The sequence below is a fragment of the Amphiura filiformis genome, chromosome 11 (assembly GCF_039555335.1).
Source record: "Amphiura filiformis chromosome 11, Afil_fr2py, whole genome shotgun sequence".
Taxonomy (NCBI): domain Eukaryota; kingdom Metazoa; phylum Echinodermata; class Ophiuroidea; order Amphilepidida; family Amphiuridae; genus Amphiura; species Amphiura filiformis.
The window spans coordinates 42,146,726-42,170,560 of NC_092638.1; the positions used below are offsets into that span (position 1 = coordinate 42,146,726).

At 35.4% G+C, this 23,835-nt stretch overlaps 1 protein-coding gene across 1 annotated transcript in view; it reads right to left on the reverse strand.

Moving 5' to 3' along the window:
* Positions 1-3,855: 3,855 nt before the first annotated feature.
* LOC140164860 (rho GTPase-activating protein 17-like) overlaps positions 3,856-23,835 on the reverse strand; it is a 113,068-nt gene continuing 93,088 nt past the window's right edge. Inside the window, 2 exon segments of the mRNA XM_072188238.1 lie at positions 3,856-13,754; positions 20,726-20,803. Coding sequence (XP_072044339.1) covers positions 13,178-13,754; positions 20,726-20,803 — 655 coding nt within the window. The 3' untranslated portion in view covers positions 3,856-13,177.

Here is a 23,835-nt window from a genome sequence, read left to right on the forward strand (position 1 = left end):
CTTTAATGACCTTTGACCCCAAAATAAAAATACATGCATACATCAGGTAACATTGATTCATGTATGATGGTTATATTACTCTGGTCTGTCTACATTTTGAGACAAAATTTTTTTGAACATTTTTTATAATTTTGGTTTTTGACCGGAAGTAACCCCTTAATGACCTTTGACCCCAAAACTGTAGGCATCCTAAAGACCCTGGCTAGTAGCGATGCATGTGTGCTAATCAGCGACTCTCTGCTATGTAATTTGTAAAAGACAGTGATTTTTGAATATTTTTTAGACTTTGACGGAAATGACCCTTAATGACCTTTGACCCTTATCTGAGCACACCCTATAGACACCGACTAAGAGTCGAGTCACATGATATAACCTTGTTCTCATCACATCAACTTTGTGGAAGGAGTAGCATTTTTTTGTGAAATCCCATCTTTGACCATTATAGCTAGGTCGAAGGTCACAGCAAGGTCAAGAAGTCAAATGGAAGGTTTGGCCTAGCCCAGTCATTTATTCTAAAAATTTGTATAAACACACAAGAAAAATGTTAAGCTACATCCAATGCACCAACATTTCACTTGCTGCGATATTTGATTACTGAGAAAACTCTGTTTTAGAGAACAACTTTATACATCTTTTATACGTTTTTTATACGTTCTTTGTGTAACCTTAATACCTGTTTTGAGATGGTCTTTCATCAACAATATAGGTAATAGCCATGTTAATGAAAGTTTTGACAATAATGAAAATTTCCAAAATAATGAATAATGAAATCATGACCTCATATTTCACTGAAAAAAATGTGACGGGAAACTAATCATTTCATTTCATTAGCCTAATGTTATATATTATCTTAACTAACTACAGTCTGCACATTGAAAAGTGAACTTCAATGCACGTGATGTGAAAAAATTTTTGTCGTGATTTTTTGATTTATTTTTCAGCCGGACGGGTTACATTTGCAGCCACGCATCAGTATACGGACAACCAGTTCTTGTGTATATTAGAATTCTGTGATTTGCTCTCAGTTGTTATAATGTAATATGTTATATCATTTTTTTTGCACTTAATTGTTGGGCTATGACACAACAGTTCAACCACCCAATTGTGGTAAAAAGGCAATAAGGTGCAATCAATGGTCATGCTTTGACAGATTTATCATAATTTGACAAGCTATAACTTGGTTTAACTAACACAATATGATTAAATGAGTAATGACTGAAAAAATTAATGAATGAAAGCACCTATGGGGTGAACGAATGAATATACACAGAGTTTGACTACACACAAGTAATCATGTCATAAAAGGACACTTACAGTCTCAACATGCATAGTATGTAATATCATTTGCACATACATATCGTCAATCGTGGTGCATTACATAGTGACGGATCTACACTTCACGGTAAAATCCATAGTGATGGATGTTGAGCTCTCAAATTAATTCATGCAAGACATAGTGACGGATAACTTTGGCAATCTATTACATATGTGAGAAGTATGATTTTATTACATTTTAACATTTTGAAAATATCTTTCAATGGTCTACTTCCAATAGACACATGAATTGCTGAACATTAATGGCACGTTTATAATCTATACCCAATACAATTTACCTAATCAACCTTTTCCCGATGCCCATTTTTTGATAAATTTGCGATCAAAATCTGGCCATTATGCAATGCAGCCTGGGTTTGACATCCATCACTATGTAATGCAATCGACAATATGTAACATGCTGATAAGGGTGCAGAGTAAAATGAACAACATATATCATAAGGGAAATATCAAAGAACACCCACAACCAGATATATTTTTGTATCTAGTCAGTAAGCACATACTTACAGGGTAGTCAGTGAGAGTGTATTTACCCCATTAATACACCTATTATGCCCCTATACTTAAATTCGATCCATATATTATATGAATGAATTATCAAAACAGTTATCCAGATTTTGCAATGTTTTTTCCTTTAATGCAAACAATTAGAATGTTCTAAACATAATTTGTTAGAATGACATTAGATATATATATATATAGAAAATTAATCATGTCGACATTTGATGAAGGAAGCTAAAGAAGCGTTAATAATAATGTAATGAAAAGTATATTGATTTTATTACATCAATCAATATTCTTTTTACTTACATTATTATTATTATTATTCTTTGCTTCCTATATATATATATATATATATATATATATATTAGATATTAGGTTCAGCATCGGTATGGTAAGGGGAAATTATTAGCTCATGTCATGCAGCCATGATGCTTTGTGCACATTAACTTCATGTATCATATCTCCAGCTTCACCTATTAACTAATAACACACAGTAAGTATAACTTGCTATAAACACAATTTTTCATACATAATCAGAAGTTGCACTTTTCTACATTGGCTTTTTGTATGCATTAGCATGCATAAATTTAATTTATTAGAAGAAGAAACGTAACTTCAATGATTAATTTTTGTTCAGTCTCTTTTCATAGAACCCAATAACTTTATTTTATTGGCCCATTTCTTGAATGGTTCAAAACCTTTATGGTTCAAACATTGAAGACAAGCATTTTATGGATAGCTGTTATTAGGACTTGGCTTGTTACAAGCGGACAAGTATGGGGACAACACCAGGTTACAGGACTTTTCAACACATCCTGCAGCATGGGTGGAACGAGCTTGGCCAACAACAGTATGCACAAGAGATGCTTTGAAACCATCTCACATGAAAGAGGGCCTATTTAGAGGTTAATGACTGCACATCAGTGGTTTTGAGGGTATTATGAAATATCTAAACATTGTGCTTTGGATTCCAGGAATATCCCAAGGGGTGTATATTCGAGGTATTTTTAGATCATAACCATCACTTTCCACTTTTTAAATTCAATTTACGTCGACTTTCTTCTTTTAAATTTGAAAACAAAATATAGTTTTAACCGTATCTTTTGTTTTCCCTGTAAAAAATCATTTAGTCCATTAGGGAAATATTGCAAGTAACCAATCACACTAGCGCGCAATCATGCGATGTCCAAATATGCAGGCCAGCACCCGCGGAAATTGTTCGAATGCATAACATGCCACGTAAAGCGTACTTTTAGCTATGTCACGAGACGCGGCCATTATACTTCTTCAATAACTTGCATTTGCGTCCATGTATTTTAAAGTTATTATCTGTGATTGGATTAAACACACTGTGTATATTAATGAGGTTATGAATCATTATTAAAAGACATTTTAAAAACTGAAGTATTCATTTTAATATATTCACTGAACCATAAAACATGTCTTTGAATGTGTGACACCTAAATAAGGAACATCATAACTGAAGTTATTAATGTTTCTTTTTGATTAAATTATTTCAATTGTGACACAATCTGGTCCATGGAGGCCGAAGGCGTCATATTTGAAATTGAGATAACATACAACAAATACATAAGAAAATAGGACGCTCATAAAACATCATTACTTTAGAACCAAGTATGCTAGACCTTTGGTGTTTTCAGTATATGATAGCCTATAAGGTAATAATTATAGTAACTAATTTTTAAAAATATCTCTTTGGCTGCCATTGTCCAGATTGTCCAGAAAAAGTTATCAACAAATCAATGCATAAAAAAGCATCAAAAGCATATGTAGAAAAATGCAAAATTTCATAAATGACTGTATTTCTCAGTGAAGATGATAAAAGGTAGCAACCCACCAACTTGATGCTTAACTAATAAGTCTGTCTTCAAACATTTAACACAAGATAAATCATCAATTGGTTTTTGGATTATAGCCAAATGTCTTAGGGGACTTACTTCTAAGGAACCCTGTATATGTAGCTAACCACATAAAGTATCCAGTTAACACAACCTCTTTGATTTTTGTCTGTTTTATTACATGGTGAGTGCTCTAATGACCATGCACATCTTGAACCAAAGTCCTGCAACCTAGCTCTCATGCCCTCCCTCAGCCAGCCCATTGCTGATTTGGTTGGAAATATCTGCAATATAAATCTCATAAATATAGGTTTCGGTCTCTAGTGAAATCATACTTGCCTATTTTATTGATTGTACAAACTTTTTTGGCTAAATATTCAGATCAGCTGGTAGTAAACAGGACATGCTATAATGAAGTTATTTTTTATATTTGTGTACATAGTGGCATTTGCAGCAACCCCAATGCATTAATGTTTAATTTGGACACAGCAAATTAAACTCATGCATGTTAAGATTGTATTGGCCACTCTGAATAGATTTTATTCATGGTGTCTAAGAAAAAGATATGCACATGATAACAATCTAGGCACAATTAATGTTCCAAATTATCATTTATCATAAGTAAATAATGAAGATACTAAGTAGAATGATTTCACAAGGCTCACTTTCAACTAAAAAAGGCACACAAAATGTTACACTACACAATTCACCACTACGCGGCTTGACATTTCTCCAATGATACATAAACTAAATTTACATAGATGTAGCTCTGAACAGACCCAGATTGACCTACTTTAACCTGGATCAATCCAGGGAAATCAGATTTCATCATGTACAGAGTCCTTGGTGTGAACTGTTTGATTTTCACACAGTGCTCTAAATCTACATTGACCATATCAAAATACATCCAGATCAGCACATATGGATTTAGATTTAAATGATTTTGTCATTTGTTGTCTCTGTGACCACCATATGCATATCCATAAAAGAGGATGACTGTGTAGTGTGATGAGATGAGTGCCTGGTTCAGTTCTTGATACACAAACTTTACACTAATTCATAAAATCACCTGTCAGACAGGGTACTTAGAGATGACAAACTGGCAAAAACACATTGTGGAATGTTCACAACTTCTAAGTTGAATATTACTTGTATAGAAAATTCTTGGCCAAATATTTGTGACATTTCTATAAAATTGAGACATAGTAGGATAATTTGTAGCAATATCTGCCACCCTTTACTTTGATAGACACTGTCCTTTGAAAGACATTCACTAGGAGTTGTTATTTGGAGACCTGTTAATAGCACATTAAAAAAAGAAATAGCAAATCATTCAGCAAAGTTACAAGTCAATTAGGATAGTGGTAACTTGCTCTGCCAGTTGTTTATGAAAGCTCTCCTGGACTGGTGAGGATAGCTATAGCTTTCAAGGAGAAGTTTGGTCAATATAATGCCACAGAAACACACTTTCTCTTTCAAAAGACAGTGTCTACATTACATTACAACACACACATGAAAAATATAAAATATGATATATACTATCTTAAATAAGTTTTGTAGGGATTGATTCTTTTTAAATAAAGTCTATTTAAGGCATCTCCTTAGAAACCAATATTTTAATAATGAATAAAAATAAAAATGTAGAAGTTAATTGATGTGGCACTGCTTTATTTTTCGTTGGTTAAGAATTAAGGAAACACTACTTGGCTAGTTTCACCCTAAAGGCCTTGTCCTTCCAGGCATGATACACGTACTCCAGGTGTGCAATTGAATCACATCCATCTCTACTTAGGCCAAAAAAAAAAATGTTGTGTTGCCCTCCGCGGCCGGGTCAAAATCGCGAAAATCTGGGCCCGTTTTTAAAAAAAATTTGTGTAACAAATGATTTTTTTAAATCATACATGTACCCCAAGCCTATTCCCGGATCCCTGATGTTCACTAAAAAGATTGTGCCCCAAGCCAGCATTTTAATTGGATAGTAGGACTTACTCATTGAATCCCAACAACATGGATGTTAGGCCCTTCACAATTGATTTTGAGTTTCCTATTTCCCACCCGCATCAAAAATTGAGAATGCAAAATATTTAATTATTTGATTTTTATCTGTCATTTTCTCTGTTAAATGACATTTTGTTACATTAATTTGCTACTTTCTTACTTTGATCATGAATCCTAAACAAACAAATAAACACATATTATTATCAATGTATAAAATCAACCATAATTGCAATATGATCTGCAGTGCCAAAATGTACCATGCAGGATGTTGATATTGGGCTGTGACCACTTGTTTCAAAATGAAGAAAATAATAAGTAATAAATAACTAATAATTAAGTTACCTTATGCCTTTTTTAAAATATTTAAATAGTAAACTAAGAATTAATTGTGAAGGGTCTTAATATTAATATTTACTTCAATAAAATATTCAATATTGGGTAGAAAATACAGCCAATATTATGCATATGCCTCTCTTCACTCATGTTACTGTGAAATAGTAGGTATCAAATGGTTGAGTTGGTAAAAAAAAAAAAAAAAAAATCCTGCCGGCTGCACTACCAGATTTTAGGCTTGGGAGGGCAACACAACAATTTTTTTTTTTTGGCCTTATTAGGTGTGCTGTAGTATGCACTCCTCATCATTTTATGTTTATGCCATGTCATTCCATAGCACTTTCATGATTCATAAGACATGGCCTGCCCATATTAGCTGTCAGTGACATAGCCATAAAACATGGCCTGCACATTGTAGCTGTCTGTGGTGTAGCCATATATTATGGTCTGCCTATTATAGCTGTCAATGGCATAGCCATAAGACATGGCCTGCCCATATTAGCTGTCAGTGACGTAGCAATAAAACATGGCCTGCACATTGTAGCTGTCTGTGGTGTAGCCATATATTATGGTCTGCCTATTATAGCCATCAATGGCATAGCCATAAGACATGCCTGTCCATATTAGCTGTCAGTGACGTAGCCATAAAACATGGCTTGCACATTGTAGTTGTCTGTGGTGTAGCCATATATTATGGTCTGCCTATTATTAGCTGTCAATGGCATAGCCATAAGACATGGCCAGCCCATATTAGCTGTCAGTGGACGTAGCCATAAAACATGGCCTGCACATTGTAGTTGTCTGTGGTGTAGCCATATAAACTGCGCCAATAAAGTATCCTTACATTTGGAAAAATAATCACAACTTCAAAACTGAACAATATTGGGGTAAATTTGTTTTTTTAATCTTGCACATTGTGACACCACATTCATACATACTCACGATATAACGACGTTTCTCATTAGATCTGGTCATAAATACCGTTTATGACCAGTACGCAGGGCATAAACAAGCTGCGTCACGCAGCGTTAGAACTCAATTAACGTGATCAACGATTTGCTAGTGTTGCGTACACGCGTGTGTCACCGTGCCCATTTCACGCGGAGCGCAAAAGATAACGCATATCACGCGTTGACTCCCGGCCGTTGACCTCATGAGCCGAGCTGCTTTCTGCAAGTAGGCCTACTCATTTTCTTCCAATTTATGAAGGAAAACGGTATGGAAATGTTATTTAAACTTGTAAACCCTTATTATTTTCACCTGTATTGAACAGTTTTTATTTCAGTTTTTCCTTTTCTGTACTTTTCATAACTGTCCGTTTGTCAGTTCTTTTGTTTCAGTTTTCTTTTGTTGCTTTTGTTTTAAATTAAAGCCAAACGCATAAATTAGCCATTCAACACTCTCAAACCAGTTGTCTAGTCTGTGGAGTTCTGAATAGGCCAGTTTGTCACTTTTAAAACTGGACTTTCATCTGATCAAATGCTTGTAGCTTTGCTTCTTGAAGTCACATCGGATTCAATGTGGTGTCATAATGTGCAGGATTAGATAGTGCATATATTTTTTTTTTTTTTAATTTACCCCAATATTGTTCAGTTTGGAAATTGTGATTATTTTTCCAATTGTAAGGATACTTAATTGACGCAGTATATTATGGTCTGCCCATTATAGCTCTCAATGGCATAGCCATAAGACATGGTCTGCCTAGAGTAGATGTCAGTGGTGTAACCATTAACATGTGACCTGCCCATTGTAGTTGTTAGTGATATAGCCATAAAACATGGTATGCCCAAGACAGTAGCTGGTCTTGTTAACCCCATGACCACTACCACCTTTTTAAAATAGCCCATGACTTACATGACATAATCATCTGAATAACCAATTAATATAGAGCTTTTGGATCTTTTAGCAATTTTGAACTTGATTCCCTTGAGCCCTTCTTATCATATCTCTGATTGGCTCAATATATATAATATATGCCACTTTGTATCCAAGCCTTTTTTTGTTTTTAGAGGCCAATACTTCAGCCGGTAGGTAGTACCTATGGGGTTAAGATGACCTCATGCGATAACCAAATTTTATCAAACATTTAAGAAATGTCATGGTAAACATTGCTCATTATATGTCAACAGCATCATTATCACCAGTTACCAAATAAAATTCTAATAACAATGGATGAATAGTTATCTATAGTTCTTATTATCAGATATGGAAATATATACAGAGTACTTCATTAATACACAGGGTGCAATATTAATCAACCCTTAATATATTACAAAATCTGTTTGTCATCTTACTATACACAGGAGAACAACCATTTGGCATATACATACACACATTTTTCCAGGATGCCAAATGATATTCCAACAGTCTTTGTTGTGAAAACTGACAAAAATGTTTGTATCAGCAGAGAGATGGGCCTTTGAAATAAACCCTGCTCATAACAAAAAATCTGCTGGAATATCTTGATGACCCCAGTTTAGTGTACAATACTGCAAGAAAATAATGGTGAGCTGCTTCTATAGTGTTTTTATCATAATATATTCATTCAAATGCTGCATACAATGATGTCATTCTTTACCATGGTTGCTAGAAGAAAATGCATCTAGTTTTAAAACTACTGACTGTTTTCCAGCAACAGCCATACTGCACTAAAATTCTGTCAATTTCTACTATCAGTTATTGCCACATTATTACATTTATAAGTTTGTATTTCTAATAACAGTGTTATACTTCAGGAACCTGCATTTTTATCATCTCAATATATTTTCCTTGCTTTCACAGATTTTGATTTTGAAAGTGCTAAATTGCCCTGTGGTTTACTTTGCATGTAAGCATACTCAGGACAAGTCTAGTATATCTTATATAACTTGTGGAATAAAGATGTCTAATCCCTTAATGAAGTTTTGACAAGCTTATTTTATGTATGCTTACCACAATTTATAGCCACTTTGATTGATCAACCACACATTTAGGAAGTGTTTTCAATCAAGTCATTATACACCACATTTGGTAATTGTGGTCACCTTTGAGCTCAAATTGGGCTACTCGAGCCCCTCCTGCCCTGCCATAAGGTGATGGTAGTAGCACCTTTGGGCTGAAATTGTGGCAAACACACCAGTAGCTAGCATAGGCTCCTATGCAGACAGTTTGGTTACACTCCCTCCACACAAACAGTCTGCCAATACATGCCGTTTCTGATTAGCTAAGAGGGCGACAATGCAAAGTCTATGAGAACCTGATCAGAAGCGATGCATCTGGGAACTTGATTGCCAGTGGGTTGAACTCCTGGCTGAATAATCAGATACGTGAGCAGCACATGCTGGATAATGTCATGGGGAAAGAGCTAGCCAATCGAAAGGAACTCATTCGTTATCATTGGCAGACTGTTTGTGTGGAGGGAGCAGAACCAAACTGGCTGCTGTGGAGACTATAGCTGGCAGTCATTCATGATTTAGTACAAAAATTTCAGCTTTGTAGAAAACATTATTGCTTGCAAGATGTAGTTTACTACAATGAATCTGTTATAAATACCCAGCATTGTTACTACAACTAAAGCCTCCAGATTAAAGGCATCATTCTATTCTATCCTGTTACAAACACTGATCACAACCATGGTCTTATTTACTGTTATCTAGGATTATATATGGTACATCATTTATAACTGGTTCCACTGTGTCAGGTGAGGGCAAGAGGGCAATTCAACCTTCTTACTGTTAATGAATCATGTTGTGAGCTTCTATTAGTATACAAAATATTATTTGAAGCACACATATGTCAACATGTTAATTACCTCCATTAAAACCTAACTAAATGACCCATCAACCTGTTATGTATTTGTATAGCATACCCCATCCTGCTACAAAATTTGACAGATTATTATCTAAGCCCAGATTATCACACAATTTTATATTTCCAAGATTCAACCTCAAAAATACCATCAGCCAGCATACATTGTAAACACACAAGATATTAACTTCCAAAATCCACCACAGGAATTCTATGCAGCGCAACCTCCCTTATCCGGACCTCTTTTGTCTGCATCTCTCCACTATATGGCTGTGTGATATTCACAGCAAAACTTGTGGTGTTTAATGCCACAACACCTTAATTTCATGCTCTGGAGCATTTAGAAGGGCATGCCATATGTCGGTGCTACTACCATATATCAAGTAACCTCTTGTGGTACCAATTTAAACACTTTGGACATTCAATGCAGAATTATGCACAATTTTGCATATCTGGATATTTCACTTATTCAGCCAATGTTTGGTCCCATCATGGCCGGATAAGAGGTTGGACTGTATATGATGTTGGAATCATGGAAGAAAAATCAACATCTTGTATTAAATATCCAAGGATGATCCTCAACATAAACATTGTTGATATCATACAGTAAAAGAGACATACACAAAGCAAGTATAATACCACCGACAACAGCTGAATAAATAGTGCATAATGAAGATTAAAACCTCTCTCAAAATTGGTTTTGCTGTCCAATTTGACAGGATTGGTCCTAACATGAATTGTAACATTTTATACTAGGCTATTATAAGCTCAAAGACAGAACCACAAACAAAATACTTTATATGACTGCATAACAAAAATAACAGGAATAAACTCTATTTCTGAGATGTTTAAAACATTGGTTAAGACAAAATGAAGTGTAGCCAGAAATGATCACCCGGTAGAGAATAGTGTCGTCCCTCATTATAGCATCATTACCTGCACTCTCACAAAATATTTTCTTACATTATCTCATCCAGGTGTAGCAAGTGTCAGACATTTCTGATTACAATTATTTCAATGCCTTCATTTATGAAGCTTTACAAAAAAGTGCCTACCATGGCTGCAACATACTGCTCCTTTCCTTGTAATAAATCTACTTGAATCCCACCATCGATATTATACACAAGGAGTTGATGACCAGTTTGTTATTAGCAAGATACATTTAATAGTTCACTCTGGATTTGATTTTTTAGCTGACTGTTACCTGCTGGACTGATAGTTTCAAATCAAGTTCAATTGCACAGAAGTTATGGGTGGATAATACTTGAGATGCTTGCACCAACAGGATGGTCAGCTGAGTGTCACCAGTCTTCAGAACTTGCTACTCCATCTTAGTAGTAGGCCAGTAGTGTTAAATACCCAACCTCCTGCCTTCTGGTGGGCTGGCTAATATCCACACAGAATCACACAATATCAATACTTAATGCAAATATCAACAGTATCATGTACTGACCATCCCCTGTTCTGTCTGCCTGGTATTTGCAGATAGCTATACTGGAAATGATGGTTACTTTTGTTGTAACATGACACACTCATCTGTGAATGGAAGATGCACCATATACTCTCATGTATATGTAAAAGTATGAGTCCTAAACTGAACAATTTACCACCTGCATAAAGACAAAATGTTTTATAACTCATACAAAGATTCTTGTCATTTGATTGGAAAAATTACTCTTGTTTATTTTTGCTATATTTAGCATCAACTGCAAAAATACTATTGCACTCTGCACTAGATCAATACTCAAATTTCCATTGGGTTCTCATGCAGCTACCATGGCTACGCTAACAAACTCCATAGCGTGTGCAGAAACCACCTTGACTCCCTAATTATAGGTGTGGGCGATGCTTCTAAAATAAATTGATTTTGTTTTCCTGGTGATTTAGAAAAATTAGTGGAAGAACTTAATACACGAGTTATATAAAACAAATACTGAATGTTTTTATTTGTTCGATGGAAAGAATATTTTCCTTTGGTGAAATATAAACTGTTCCATTGAAACTTGGCAAAGCCCCATTGAATAGAACAGTTTATATTTCACCTCATGAAAATATCTTACCATTGCACTCATAAACATTCAATATTTGCATACTAAATCCAAACTGAAGATCCCTTATTTGATCTGAATTTAAAGATGAGATCAATAACAGAACACACAAATAAAAGACAAAATATAACATGTGTTACGTGTACAGTAACTGTCATCCTCCCTGCAACTCGACATCCTAGCACTACCATAAATGATACATCTTTTAGTAGGAATGTAAATCAGTATCCACTTCCATTGTAACAACTTGTAGTCAATGCATGAAACAATACATGACAAGATGCATGCATGCATGCATGTTGGCCCCAACCAATCTGATCAAGACTTGTTTGGTTGAGCTAGCACCTTTTCTACATGATGTTAATGTGTGCAGCGTTGAAATGTCATAGGAAGCCTGTTTTAGAAATTAAAATAAGTTAACAAATGTTTCCGATGTTGCATGATGAAAGTCTTTGTTTGACGATATGAAATATGCTGTATATATTGTTTAAAAATACATCCTGAAATATAATTAGCCTTAATATGCATGATTCATACTTTAAACATACTATGACAAGCTGTGAATATCACCACATGATTCTATTTCATAAAGAAAACAATAAAAATGAGTCATGCACAGATGGTAATAGAGCTTGTCACCTTTGATACCTTTGCATGCCTGTCTAACATAACATGCTAAATTTGAGGCTACTGACCAGAAATATTGATACTATAATTTATTGCATGAGCCTTATGCAAAAGTTATTCTGTCATAGCCTGATTTCCAAACAGTAATCTCAAATCATGCACCTAACTTGAAATTAATGCCCTATACACCATGGCAAATTCTAGGCCAGAAATAATTACAAGTGAAGGAATGTTGATATAAAAATATGTAAAATTAATAATCACATTGGCTAGCTATTCTGATGATTAATGTGATACATTTGGAGGGAAGGATGAGACTACTCTGAATCACACACACACACACCAATAACCATCAAATGCTATTAAGTATATATATGTTAAACAACAACATCTCAAGGACCAAACCATACTCCAAGTCCCTGATTGGGTATAATAGGTTGGACACTTCAAGATGTCTTTGTGGAATCAGCCCCTAACATGGCTGAAAAACTTCACAGAACACTAACAATACAAGGATATCTGCCTTGTAGATAAGTCATCCTGTAATCACCAAGGAACATTTGCCTTATAGACAAAACATTGTATAACAATAATAACCACAAATGCTGTTCAACCAGCAAAATAATAATATAAATGTTTAAGTCTCACAGCCGTATTTAAAACCACCTTTGTAACAGACTGACAGTTTCACATTGGTGTATCAAATGATTCTTGGTGATTTGATGCATCCAGCTTTGGTGGAGGAGGTGGAGGTGACATTGTCGGTCTTACCACAGCTGGTGGTTTTGGTTTGGGGGGTAACGATGATAGTGGTGGCTGTACGTCTGGCGCCCCTGGACTAACCGGACTTGTTGGAAGTTTAGCATCTCTGCCTAAGCTGTTTTTATGTGGTACAGGGGGTTTGTCAGCCCTGGTTGGTGGTGCTGGGATATCAGACCTGGTTGGTGGCGTAGGAATGTCAGCCCTAACTGGTGGTGTTGGAACGTCAGACCTGGTTGGTGGTGTAGGGATATCAGTCCTTGTTGGTGGTGTAGGAATGTCAGCCCTGGTTGGTGGTGTAGGGGGTAAAGGAGGGTTGGTCATTGATGATGTTGTTGCTGATGATGAAGAATCTATCGAATTTAATGTGTCGTTGGAGTTATTGATACCAGAGTCAGCACTCCGTCGTTTCAGATTGGAAGGTGGCGACTGGCCAGGAATTTTTGGTGGTGCAGGTGCATGGCGTGATTTGGTAGACCTCCTTGGTAATGATGCAGATTTTAATCTGGAATATAAACCGACAAAAAATTATGTCATTATAATGGTTAGGTCAATTTTTGCAGCATTTCACACTGCAGTATAAATAAACAAATACAAGTTTTATATATCTTGTACAGTAAAGAAATTGTGAACCTATCTGTTGGCTACATTGTTTTTATGTTTCATAATAACCTATTCTCTAAATTTGTACAGTAAGTGTAATTTTATACAAAATAAATGTTTGCACATATCTTGCATTGTTTTCTGTACATGAAACTCCTCCAACCTACAAACCCTAAACGTGACTTGACTTCCACATTTAGAATCATTTGAATGATATGTGATGTGATAAGCAATGAGTATCTCATTTGATAATATCAATATGCAGTATTTTCATTCAATATGGCTGTCTGTTGATGAATTATTATAAAACTGTAAGTGCAATGATATCATCATTTTAATGTCATCAAAATTATATTTTGTCATTATCCTTATTCAATGGCATTATGCATTCTGCATTATTGTCCTGAAAAGTCTTCACACATAGCTGCAATGAATTCAAATCAGCCATTTTCTTAGTGCAATGCAATGAGGAATGTTCTTCATGCATTGACAAAAATCAATGCATAAAACATTCTTATCAAAGGTCATCTGCTAAGCCTGCTATATTGGTTCATTGCCTCCTGAATATTGATACCCTTTATGAATAAGGGTTACTTCTACGGAAGTAAACTTGACAAGGGTGTTTCTTGACTGTCTACCATGTAAAAAAAAGTTTTTGAAGAATAATTTTAGTTTTAGTGTATAAATCCTACATAAAAATGGTTGTTATTGTTCAGATTGCTTTATATACATCCTAGTTAGGTATGTGATTGACACAAAATATTGATGTACATGCTTACAACTTTATATAAAAGAGCCCTTAACTAATAGAACCCAACAAAATAGATATGGCAGCCATCTTGGATTTGTTTGTGTTACCATGGTTATGTATATATTTTAAGAGGGCTTCTCAGCTACAAGCAACTGATATACTCAAACCAGAAATGGGGCTTTTGCCTGCCCGCTAACGGTAGTCTTGAAAATTCACCCTAAGCCACCTTACATATTCATATCACTCCATTGCTTGGTCATATCACATTTATATTTGAAAATAACATGTAATATAACTAAATATATATTATGCCAAGTAATTGGTCACTAGCCTAATGTTACAATTACAGAAAATATATGACAATGTTATACAATTACGCTATACCGTATCCAATCTACTGATAATTGGAACATTATGCACAATGTACAGCAACAACTGTTTCACATTTGTTGCAATGGTTGAAAGTTGTGCTGTTTAACTTTACAAAATACATAAACAACCAATGCCTCACTTTTTTATCATCTTTTAACAGGGTTGCTGTAAATAATTCCCTCAAAATGTATTCAACAGGCTAATAAAGTTTTAAGACAGGCTCACAAAGTAGCCCAAAATGATCAAAAGGTAAAAGACCAACCAAAAAGATAGAAAACATTTTATCAAAACTTATCATTTTAAAGTCATTCACTTGGGCTACCAAAGTACCAAATTGCTATATTGACAACACTGTAATTACTGCAAAGTATAAACAATAAATATATGTGTAACATATAGCATAAGTATGAATTTGAGGGGTTTACTGCTAGGAATTGTGTACAGATGCGCTGTGCTTGTGCTATGAATGACTACATTCTATTTATTGTCAGTTTTAACTTATCTATATTTCAGTTTTTTGTAAGCTAGTATCACTATATCAAATAATTTGTCAATGTTCCTCTGTATTATTGATCAACTCATAAGCCCTTGTGCTAAGTCTTTAATTACAAACCACAAATCCAACTTGATTTAATATAAACTCATCACATTATACACATAGCTCATACAATACTAAACGATACTGTGCAATACATAATTATATAGAATGATTAACATGACACAAAATGTGCTCAATGTATGCTAGATATGTGTGAATACTGAGTAAGTCAATGACAAGAAAAAGATGCAATGAAACAGGAGATTAATCATGTGATTGACCATGTGATAATCTGGACACATTATAGATATTTGGTTTTACCTGCATAAGATGTTACCTTATATTTTATGATGATTTTGCTCACTTTATTGAAAACCACTCATTCAAGAATACTTGGAAAGAATAATTAAAGAGTTAAGCACCAATGCTGGAGGGGCTGCTGCTTGGCTTCATTTGTGTTTAGTCTTGTGGATATAAGGTTGTGCAATCTTCCATGATCGGTCAATTTTATAATCATTTGTAGCTGCCCAATTTTCCATAATCTACACTTTGAATATACCACATATTTATTTTTTGATATCAAATGACTTACAGCATTTAATCTGCAAATAGCAGTGTCCTCACCCGCCATTTGTTCCTCTGGTCCTGAATGTCATTGACAAAATTTTATATCATTCACTTTTTGGGTTCCCTCAAGAAACTGCATGGAAAGGGACCTCTTCCTTCACCCCTGGATGCTACCTACCAGAGGCCTTTAAGCAGCTCCCTGGGGTCTATCCTGTCATGTATTTGGCTTTATCTGGATAGTGGTACATGTGGGTTTACCTGTACAGTCAATTATTGTTGCTTCACAAAAATGGTATTGAGAATACCTGGTTTACACAGTAAACAGAACCGATGGAAAGTGTACTTTGCATTGCACCATTGGTTATATTTTGGAGAATGACAAGAGTGCAAGTTGGGACTAAGTTGGGACTATATTAACTTGTGCATTAACAAAGAACAAGTAAAATAAAGTATAGTAGTAATAGGATGAATAATGTAATGCTGAAATTGGTTTTAAATAAAGTGAGCAGAAACATCAACAACATCAAGCTGTACCTGTGGAATTACAAATTATAATTAGTTTTCTAAATTTGTACTTACCAATTCCAGAGATTGCTTATGTCATCATTTGTGCTACAAGTACACTTTACTACTGGTACTACTTCTGAACAACAATTCACTTAACAATTATGCATCAAGTATGCAGCAGTGTTTAATACTCTAATCACCCATCACCACCTTATAAATTCATACCATGTTCAATTGTGGTATTCACTGTTTGTGATCAACATGGCACAGCACATAAATGCATATACTAACAGCAAGCTACAAGAAATTATATTAATCTCTGGGCTGTAACTAGCTCCTGACCATGAGGAACTGTTCTAATCTGGGGTATCATGACAGCCATGGGAAATTTACATCTTTTGTTTGGCTGATAACATAAGGCAAGGTACAGGTGGGCCAGACTCCCTCATGCTCAACAAGTCTATTTTACCTTGTCAGTAATATATGTTGGTACCCATTTATAAACCTGGGTGAAGAGCGACAAGAGAGGTAAAGGGAATTGCTTAAGTGCACAACACAATGGCACTTCTGGGGTTGAACCCTTAACATTCCGATCATGAGTCAAAGCTCAAAATTGGTACTCTGTGAACAAAACATAGGTTTGGGGGAATGCTGGGTGTAAAACACACAGCCAAAAAAAAGTTTTTCAATCCATGCTAATTGTATGTTCTGCACAAAATCATGACCTATCAGCACATACACACATCATGCATAGGTAAAAATAGCCTTTATGTGATGTCTCCCACCCTGCCCAGGACCCATTTATTCACCCCAAAGACATAGATCTTTAACTTTAATCCAGTGCAATTAGCAACTGTAATTATGAGTGATAGGTGAGGTCTGTGACAATGCTAACAAGGTTTACTGGTGGTGAGAATGAAAAACACTTTGTGAATGTCAGTGTTTCAAGTTACCACCAATGATCTTACAATGTCACCCTAGAAGAACTGTACTTTTGTACAATCGACTCTTACTAAATCAATTATCAGATTTATCACCTATTAAAAGGTACCAGATATAGTTCAGGACTGATGATGGATGTCAAGTCCCCTTTGAAAGAATAAGATATTCTTGTTTTAGTTCCTTACATGAACTAAGAGAAGAATGACATTTCTCATGACAATACCAAATTGTCTTGAGACATCAGGAAAAACACAACAAAGCCAAAGATTTAGACACAGCATTGCCCCAACGATCATGAGGACCATTTAATAAGAGCTTATTATCCATTCAACAATTTTAGATATAAATATGATTAAGATAAATAATGATACAATTTCATAGAAATTAAGCCATCAACATAAATTGAGATATTTAACGACAGCAAGCATTTTCAAATTATTTATCTTCCAACAAATTATTTAAATTCAAGTATTATTGGAAAAATGTGTATAAGCCAACCAACCATATAGAATGGACACACAAAAGTTGACTTCTGTATCACATTTAACCAAAATAATTTATGATAAGCCAAATACAGATCTTTGGATCAACCCGAGAGGATTGGATTGAAAACCACATTTTAAATGCAATTAAATTTAATTAATTAAATAATTAGGCATCACCAAAAGAAGAAATAATGCCAGCCCAAATAATGAACATTTAGTATAATTAATATATCAATAAGGCAAAATAATCTGCTGACAAATACAACAAGTCACTATAGATACTCCAAACTCTGAAACATTAATTACCCTACTTAAAGCGAAGTAGAAAGTGGAGACAATCTACTGACAAGGTTCTTGGGATTTAAAGAAACTGCATACAAAGCATTCATTTCCCATAAAAAGCGCAGTAGAAAGTGGAGACAATCTACCTACGAGAGATTCCTCAGGATTTGAAGAAACTCCATACAAAGCATTCATTTCCCATTAAGGCGCAGTAGAAAGTGGAGACAATCTACCAACAAGTCTTGTCAGGTATTGACCAGACTCCATACAAGTCCATACAAAGCGCAGTAGAAAGTGGAGACAATCTACCTACGAGAGATTCCTCAGGATTTGAAGAAACTCCATACAAAGCATTCATTTCCCATTAAGAGCGCAGTAGAAAGTGGAGACAATCTACCGATAAGTCTCGTCAGGATTTGACCAGACTCCATACAAGTCCATACAAAGCGCAGTAGAAAGTGGAGACAATCTAACAAGTCTTGTCAGGTATTGACCAGACTCCATACAAGTCCATACAAAGCGCAGTAGAAAGTGGAGACAATCTACCTACAAGAGATTCCTCAGGATTTGAAGAAACTCCATACAAAGCATTCATTTCCCATTAAGAGCGCAGTAGAAAGTGGAGACAATCTACCGACAAGTCTCGTCAGGTATTGACCAGACTCCATACAAGTCCATACAAAGTTTAGTAGAAAGTGGAGACAATCTACCTACGAGAGATTCCTCAGGATTTGAAGAAACTCCATACAAAGCATTCATTTCCCATTAAAGCGCAGTAGAAAGTGGGGACAATATACCGACAAGTCTCGTCAGGTATTGACCAGACTCCATACAAGTCCATACAAAGCGCAGTAGAACGTGGAGACAATCTACAGACGAGATTCCTCAGGATTTGAAGAAACTCCATACAAAGCATTCATTTCCCATTAAGAGCGCAGTAGAAAGTGGAGACAATCTACCGACAAGTCTCTCATGTCAATTGACCAGACTCCATGGGCAAGTTACAAAATGGAGAAAGTGGAACAATCTACCTATGTGAGATTCCTCAGGATTTGAAGAAACTTGTTACAAAGCATTATGATTTTGATAAGAGCGTTTAAAAGTGGTCCAACAAGTCTCAGTCAGGATTTGATAGACTCCATCTTGTATACAAAGAGACAGTAGAAAGTGGAGACAATCTACCTCAAGAGATTCCTAGGATTTGAAGAAACTCCATACAAAGCATTCATTTCCCATTAAAAGCCAGTAGAAAGTGGAACTCAATATCTCGCTCAGGTATTGACCAGACTCCATTGGACAAAGCGCAGTAGAAAGTGGAGACAATCTACAGACAAGATTCTTCAGGATTTGAAGAACCTCCATATATATCATACATATACATCATTAGCCCTCATTTGAGATGACTATACAACATATTTATCTAACGTATCTAAAGCGTAGAGCGGGAGTAATTTGACAAAATTTTATTGAAGCATCTATGACATTTTTGACTTAACTGAAATACCCTTCCCAACAATGGGAGGAAGGGTGGGATTTTTTGGTCCTGCCTGATCGAATGGAGAAATGCAAGTGCATCACAAGAAAATATGGCCACACCAAAGGAATGGAAAATAGAACGGAAGACCTGATTGGTTGAATACCACTAAAGTGACAACTGAGTGGTCAAAAATTGGGCTTGTTGCTAAACAACAATAACAACCTTAAACTATGATCTGAATCAATAGCTTGAAAGCTTGAAAGTAGGCCAGAAACTCTGGAGTGGGCTTGAGTGGACTCAAGTGGAAATTGAGGGGATAAGCTTCTGCACCCAGATGCACATGATTGCCCAAGAGCCCCTGATGCTAAGACAATCTAGTTTTTAAAAGATTTGCAACTTTTAAAAACGGAATTATTTAAGTCATGATAATGTCAAAGTATCTTAAATCCATCTTATATGTATATGAATGTATTCATAATATATTGAAATGGGCATTACAGAAAATCAAAACATATGTTATCCCTACAGGCATTTCAAATAATGATTCAGTAGTCCAATCACCGTTTGAAAGTCAAATGAACTCCATCTGTTATTACCTGCTTCATCAGGCACCTGATTAATGATATACAAAAGCTATCTGGGAAGGAGCAGAACAACAAGACATACCTCAGGTCACAGACATGATACCTGTCATTAGAATGCCTTTCTAATCAGGTGACAAATCAGATGCCTCGTCTAATCCCCTTATAATAGATGGAAATTTGACAACTACAATTTTAAAGTATGAATTCATTTCAAAGATCCAAAACAAAGAAACAAAAAAATTTCCCACAGAGGATCACAAGTGCTAACAAAAATGCTTTGAATTGCACAGGTGTATGTATATATAATGATGATGATCAGTGATTAGGATATCAAACACTGCTATAATCTTAACATTGATGTTACCCACTTGTTAACTGGGACGTTCAAGAATCCAAGTCGTTTAGCCATTTCCTTCTCCGTGGCACTCAAACTCCGTAATGTATCACTGTTGGGGTAAATTTGGTTGGGGTGTTTGTCAAAATTGTTTTGGAATTTCCCGTACAGGGAAAAATTTGTCATTGTAATAAGCATCACTTTTGCCATGTGAAAGCTGAAGCACTTATATATAAATGAGTTTGTGTAGTTTTGGTTAGTGTTTTAATGCACCAAATGCCAAAAGAAATGGATGAAGGAACACAGACAACATGCTGCTGGGCAAGAGAAGAGAATGTGCCAGAAAGGAAGGACAATGGATGCAAGGTTGCTACATTTACACAAAGTCACCAAAGCTGGGCTAAGCATTACCCCATTTACCATGCTATTCTACACAGTGCACATGGACAATACAAGAACATAACAATATTATTATTACTTACTTCAAGTCACTAACAAACCTATGAGTGTAACTGTACCTCAATGTGTCTCAAGTCTTATTCAACAATGTGATTTACAGATCTAAACTAACACAGCATGAATTGATGACAAGAGAACTCAGTTACATTGATTCCATGTGGTGTGTGACTGCCTCCTCATAGCCCTAAGACTCACTTACCATGCAGTATGGACAGCTTCAAAATATTGCACAATAAATAACCTTTGAACTATAATGTATGACATTATAAATGATGAAACACACTCATGATATGAATGATGGATACATATATACATACATACATAAACTTATGAAAGTACAACAGCAAGAAGACTTGTGCCTTAAATATTCACAACACTCACATCTGTCTATACAGAAACTTATGTACTTAAAATCAATACACTAGGAACATTGGGAGAGAGAACAAGGATCTGGTCCATATTAACTGACCTGCTGGTACATATGCATTTTTATTACACTCACAAATGTAAAATGCTTAAAGGAAGCAGGTTATCATCATTTTTCTTGTAAGCAGCAAATGTAGCTTAATTTAATGGAATAACAAAATTCTAGTTTCTGCTTCAGTCAAATAAACAAACAAAATTGAAAATATTTTGGCAGGCACAAGTTTTCCTTGTTTGCAGTACAAAAATGAAACAAAATAAGCTCTAATACCTCATGGTGCATGCGGCGCGTCAGATTTCTTCTGACCACGCTTGGGACCGGCTTGGGGAGAGGGGTGGCTTAGGAGCGCTGGGCGAGGAGGGGTGGGCCAGATGGAGGGCGGAAGATGGTTTACCGTTGAACTGTACAGGCATTGGTGGAACTAGACTGGCTATGGCTAGTGTGGTCAATGATCCACCCTGTCCAGGAGGAGGAGGGGTGGGATGCGTGGAGGTTGAGAGCAGGGGTGGGCAGGGTCGTCGTTTTTTCCCAGTAGGCGGAGTAGAAGATTCAGTGTTGGTTGTGGAGAAGCTGTGAAAGAGATTGGAGCCATGATGTAGGTGAAAACACAAAAAGAACACATTGGATATGTACAGCTGACAGCACTAAGAATTATGACTTTGGTTGTGCCTTGGAAAGAAACTTTTGTACTTTGTGTCTATATTTCTCTTTTTCCCTTTTTAAGGTAATTTTTTGATTTGTTTATAGATTTTGAGCTTCTTCACATACATGTATACACATAAGGAATGTATTTGCTCATTGTTATTATGAGTATTTGCTCAGAGCATGAAAAAGGAAGTGGACAAATGTGCAGAAAAAATCCCCCTGCAGAATGACACTAAAATTGTATGTGATTGCATGGATGACAGATATTGTGTAGACATGGCATTTTGAGCATAACAAAACATGCAACTACACATTTCAAAAGTACAATTATTGAAGGTTTGAAACAAGGCCGATGTCACCAAAAAAAGCAAGAAAATTGTGCATATTACAGAAATTTATAGCATGCAAAATGTACAGAAAAAACTGCATTGGAGGGAAAAATCATTTGCAGGAACAAAGTATTGTACACAAGGATATTGACCATACGATTGGATAATCTATAAAAAGAACTATAAAAGAACCACAACAAAATCTCTTTCTTGGTAGCATATTGGTTCCTAAAGACAACCTGGAAGTCATACTTCTTGTAGTGCATACAGCATGAAACAATACAGTTAGTACAAAAATCATTCTGCAAATACAAAAACAAAAACATGCATATATAAAATTAGCACACAACATGACACTGAGCAGCACATATGGACAGCATTTAAATAAACAATATTGCGGTTAGTCCATCAGAACAATTCCCTTTTATTCCTCTATTTCTTCAAATATACTCTTCATAAAATAAAATTGTATTCCTCAATTTCTTTAAAAAATATTCTTTTCACAAACTAAATGGTAAGCATTTTGATATCATGAAAAACACATTTAAAAATAGGATATTGCGAGTTTGTAAAATAAAAACTGAGAAGTTTGGTGACATCATCAAACAAGAAAAGAATATTGGTGGAGAGAACATTTAGAAACACCACACTAGACTAAAGTGGACATGATTACTGAGAAGACAGCAAGTATCAAAACATTCAATTGGATCTGTACTACCGTACTCCATTTTCCAGAAAAATACAGCACTAATTTTTAAAATTAAAAAAATATTATCCTGTTTTGCTAAATGAAACAGCTAAATCCTAATCATTTGGTTAGTTCTAACTGGCAATAAAAGTCAAATTTTATCATTTGGCCAATTTTTGGGAATAAGGGAGATGCATGCATTTTTAGGATGTTCTTTGCCTACTGTAACAAAAAAAAAAGCTTATTCCAAAAAATTCAATCAAGTCAGATTTTGCATTTGCAATTTATGCATGATTATTTGTATTACATTGCTCTATAGACAATGTGTTGTAATTTCATTACCAGTGTCAGACTACCTGCGCCCGCCAGTCGCTTCACAAGGCGCTCAAACACAATACCTACATTCCATACCACTCAAGAACCAACTGCTTTAAGAACTCATTTGTACCACACACCATTGTTGACTGGAATTCATTACCACCTGATCTCCACTCAGTCGAAGAAATAACCCAATTCAAGAAAAGCTCATCTGAATTCTTCAGGAAGCTAGACACAAGTAACAATATCAGAGACTAAATAGCACATCATTGGCGCACTCA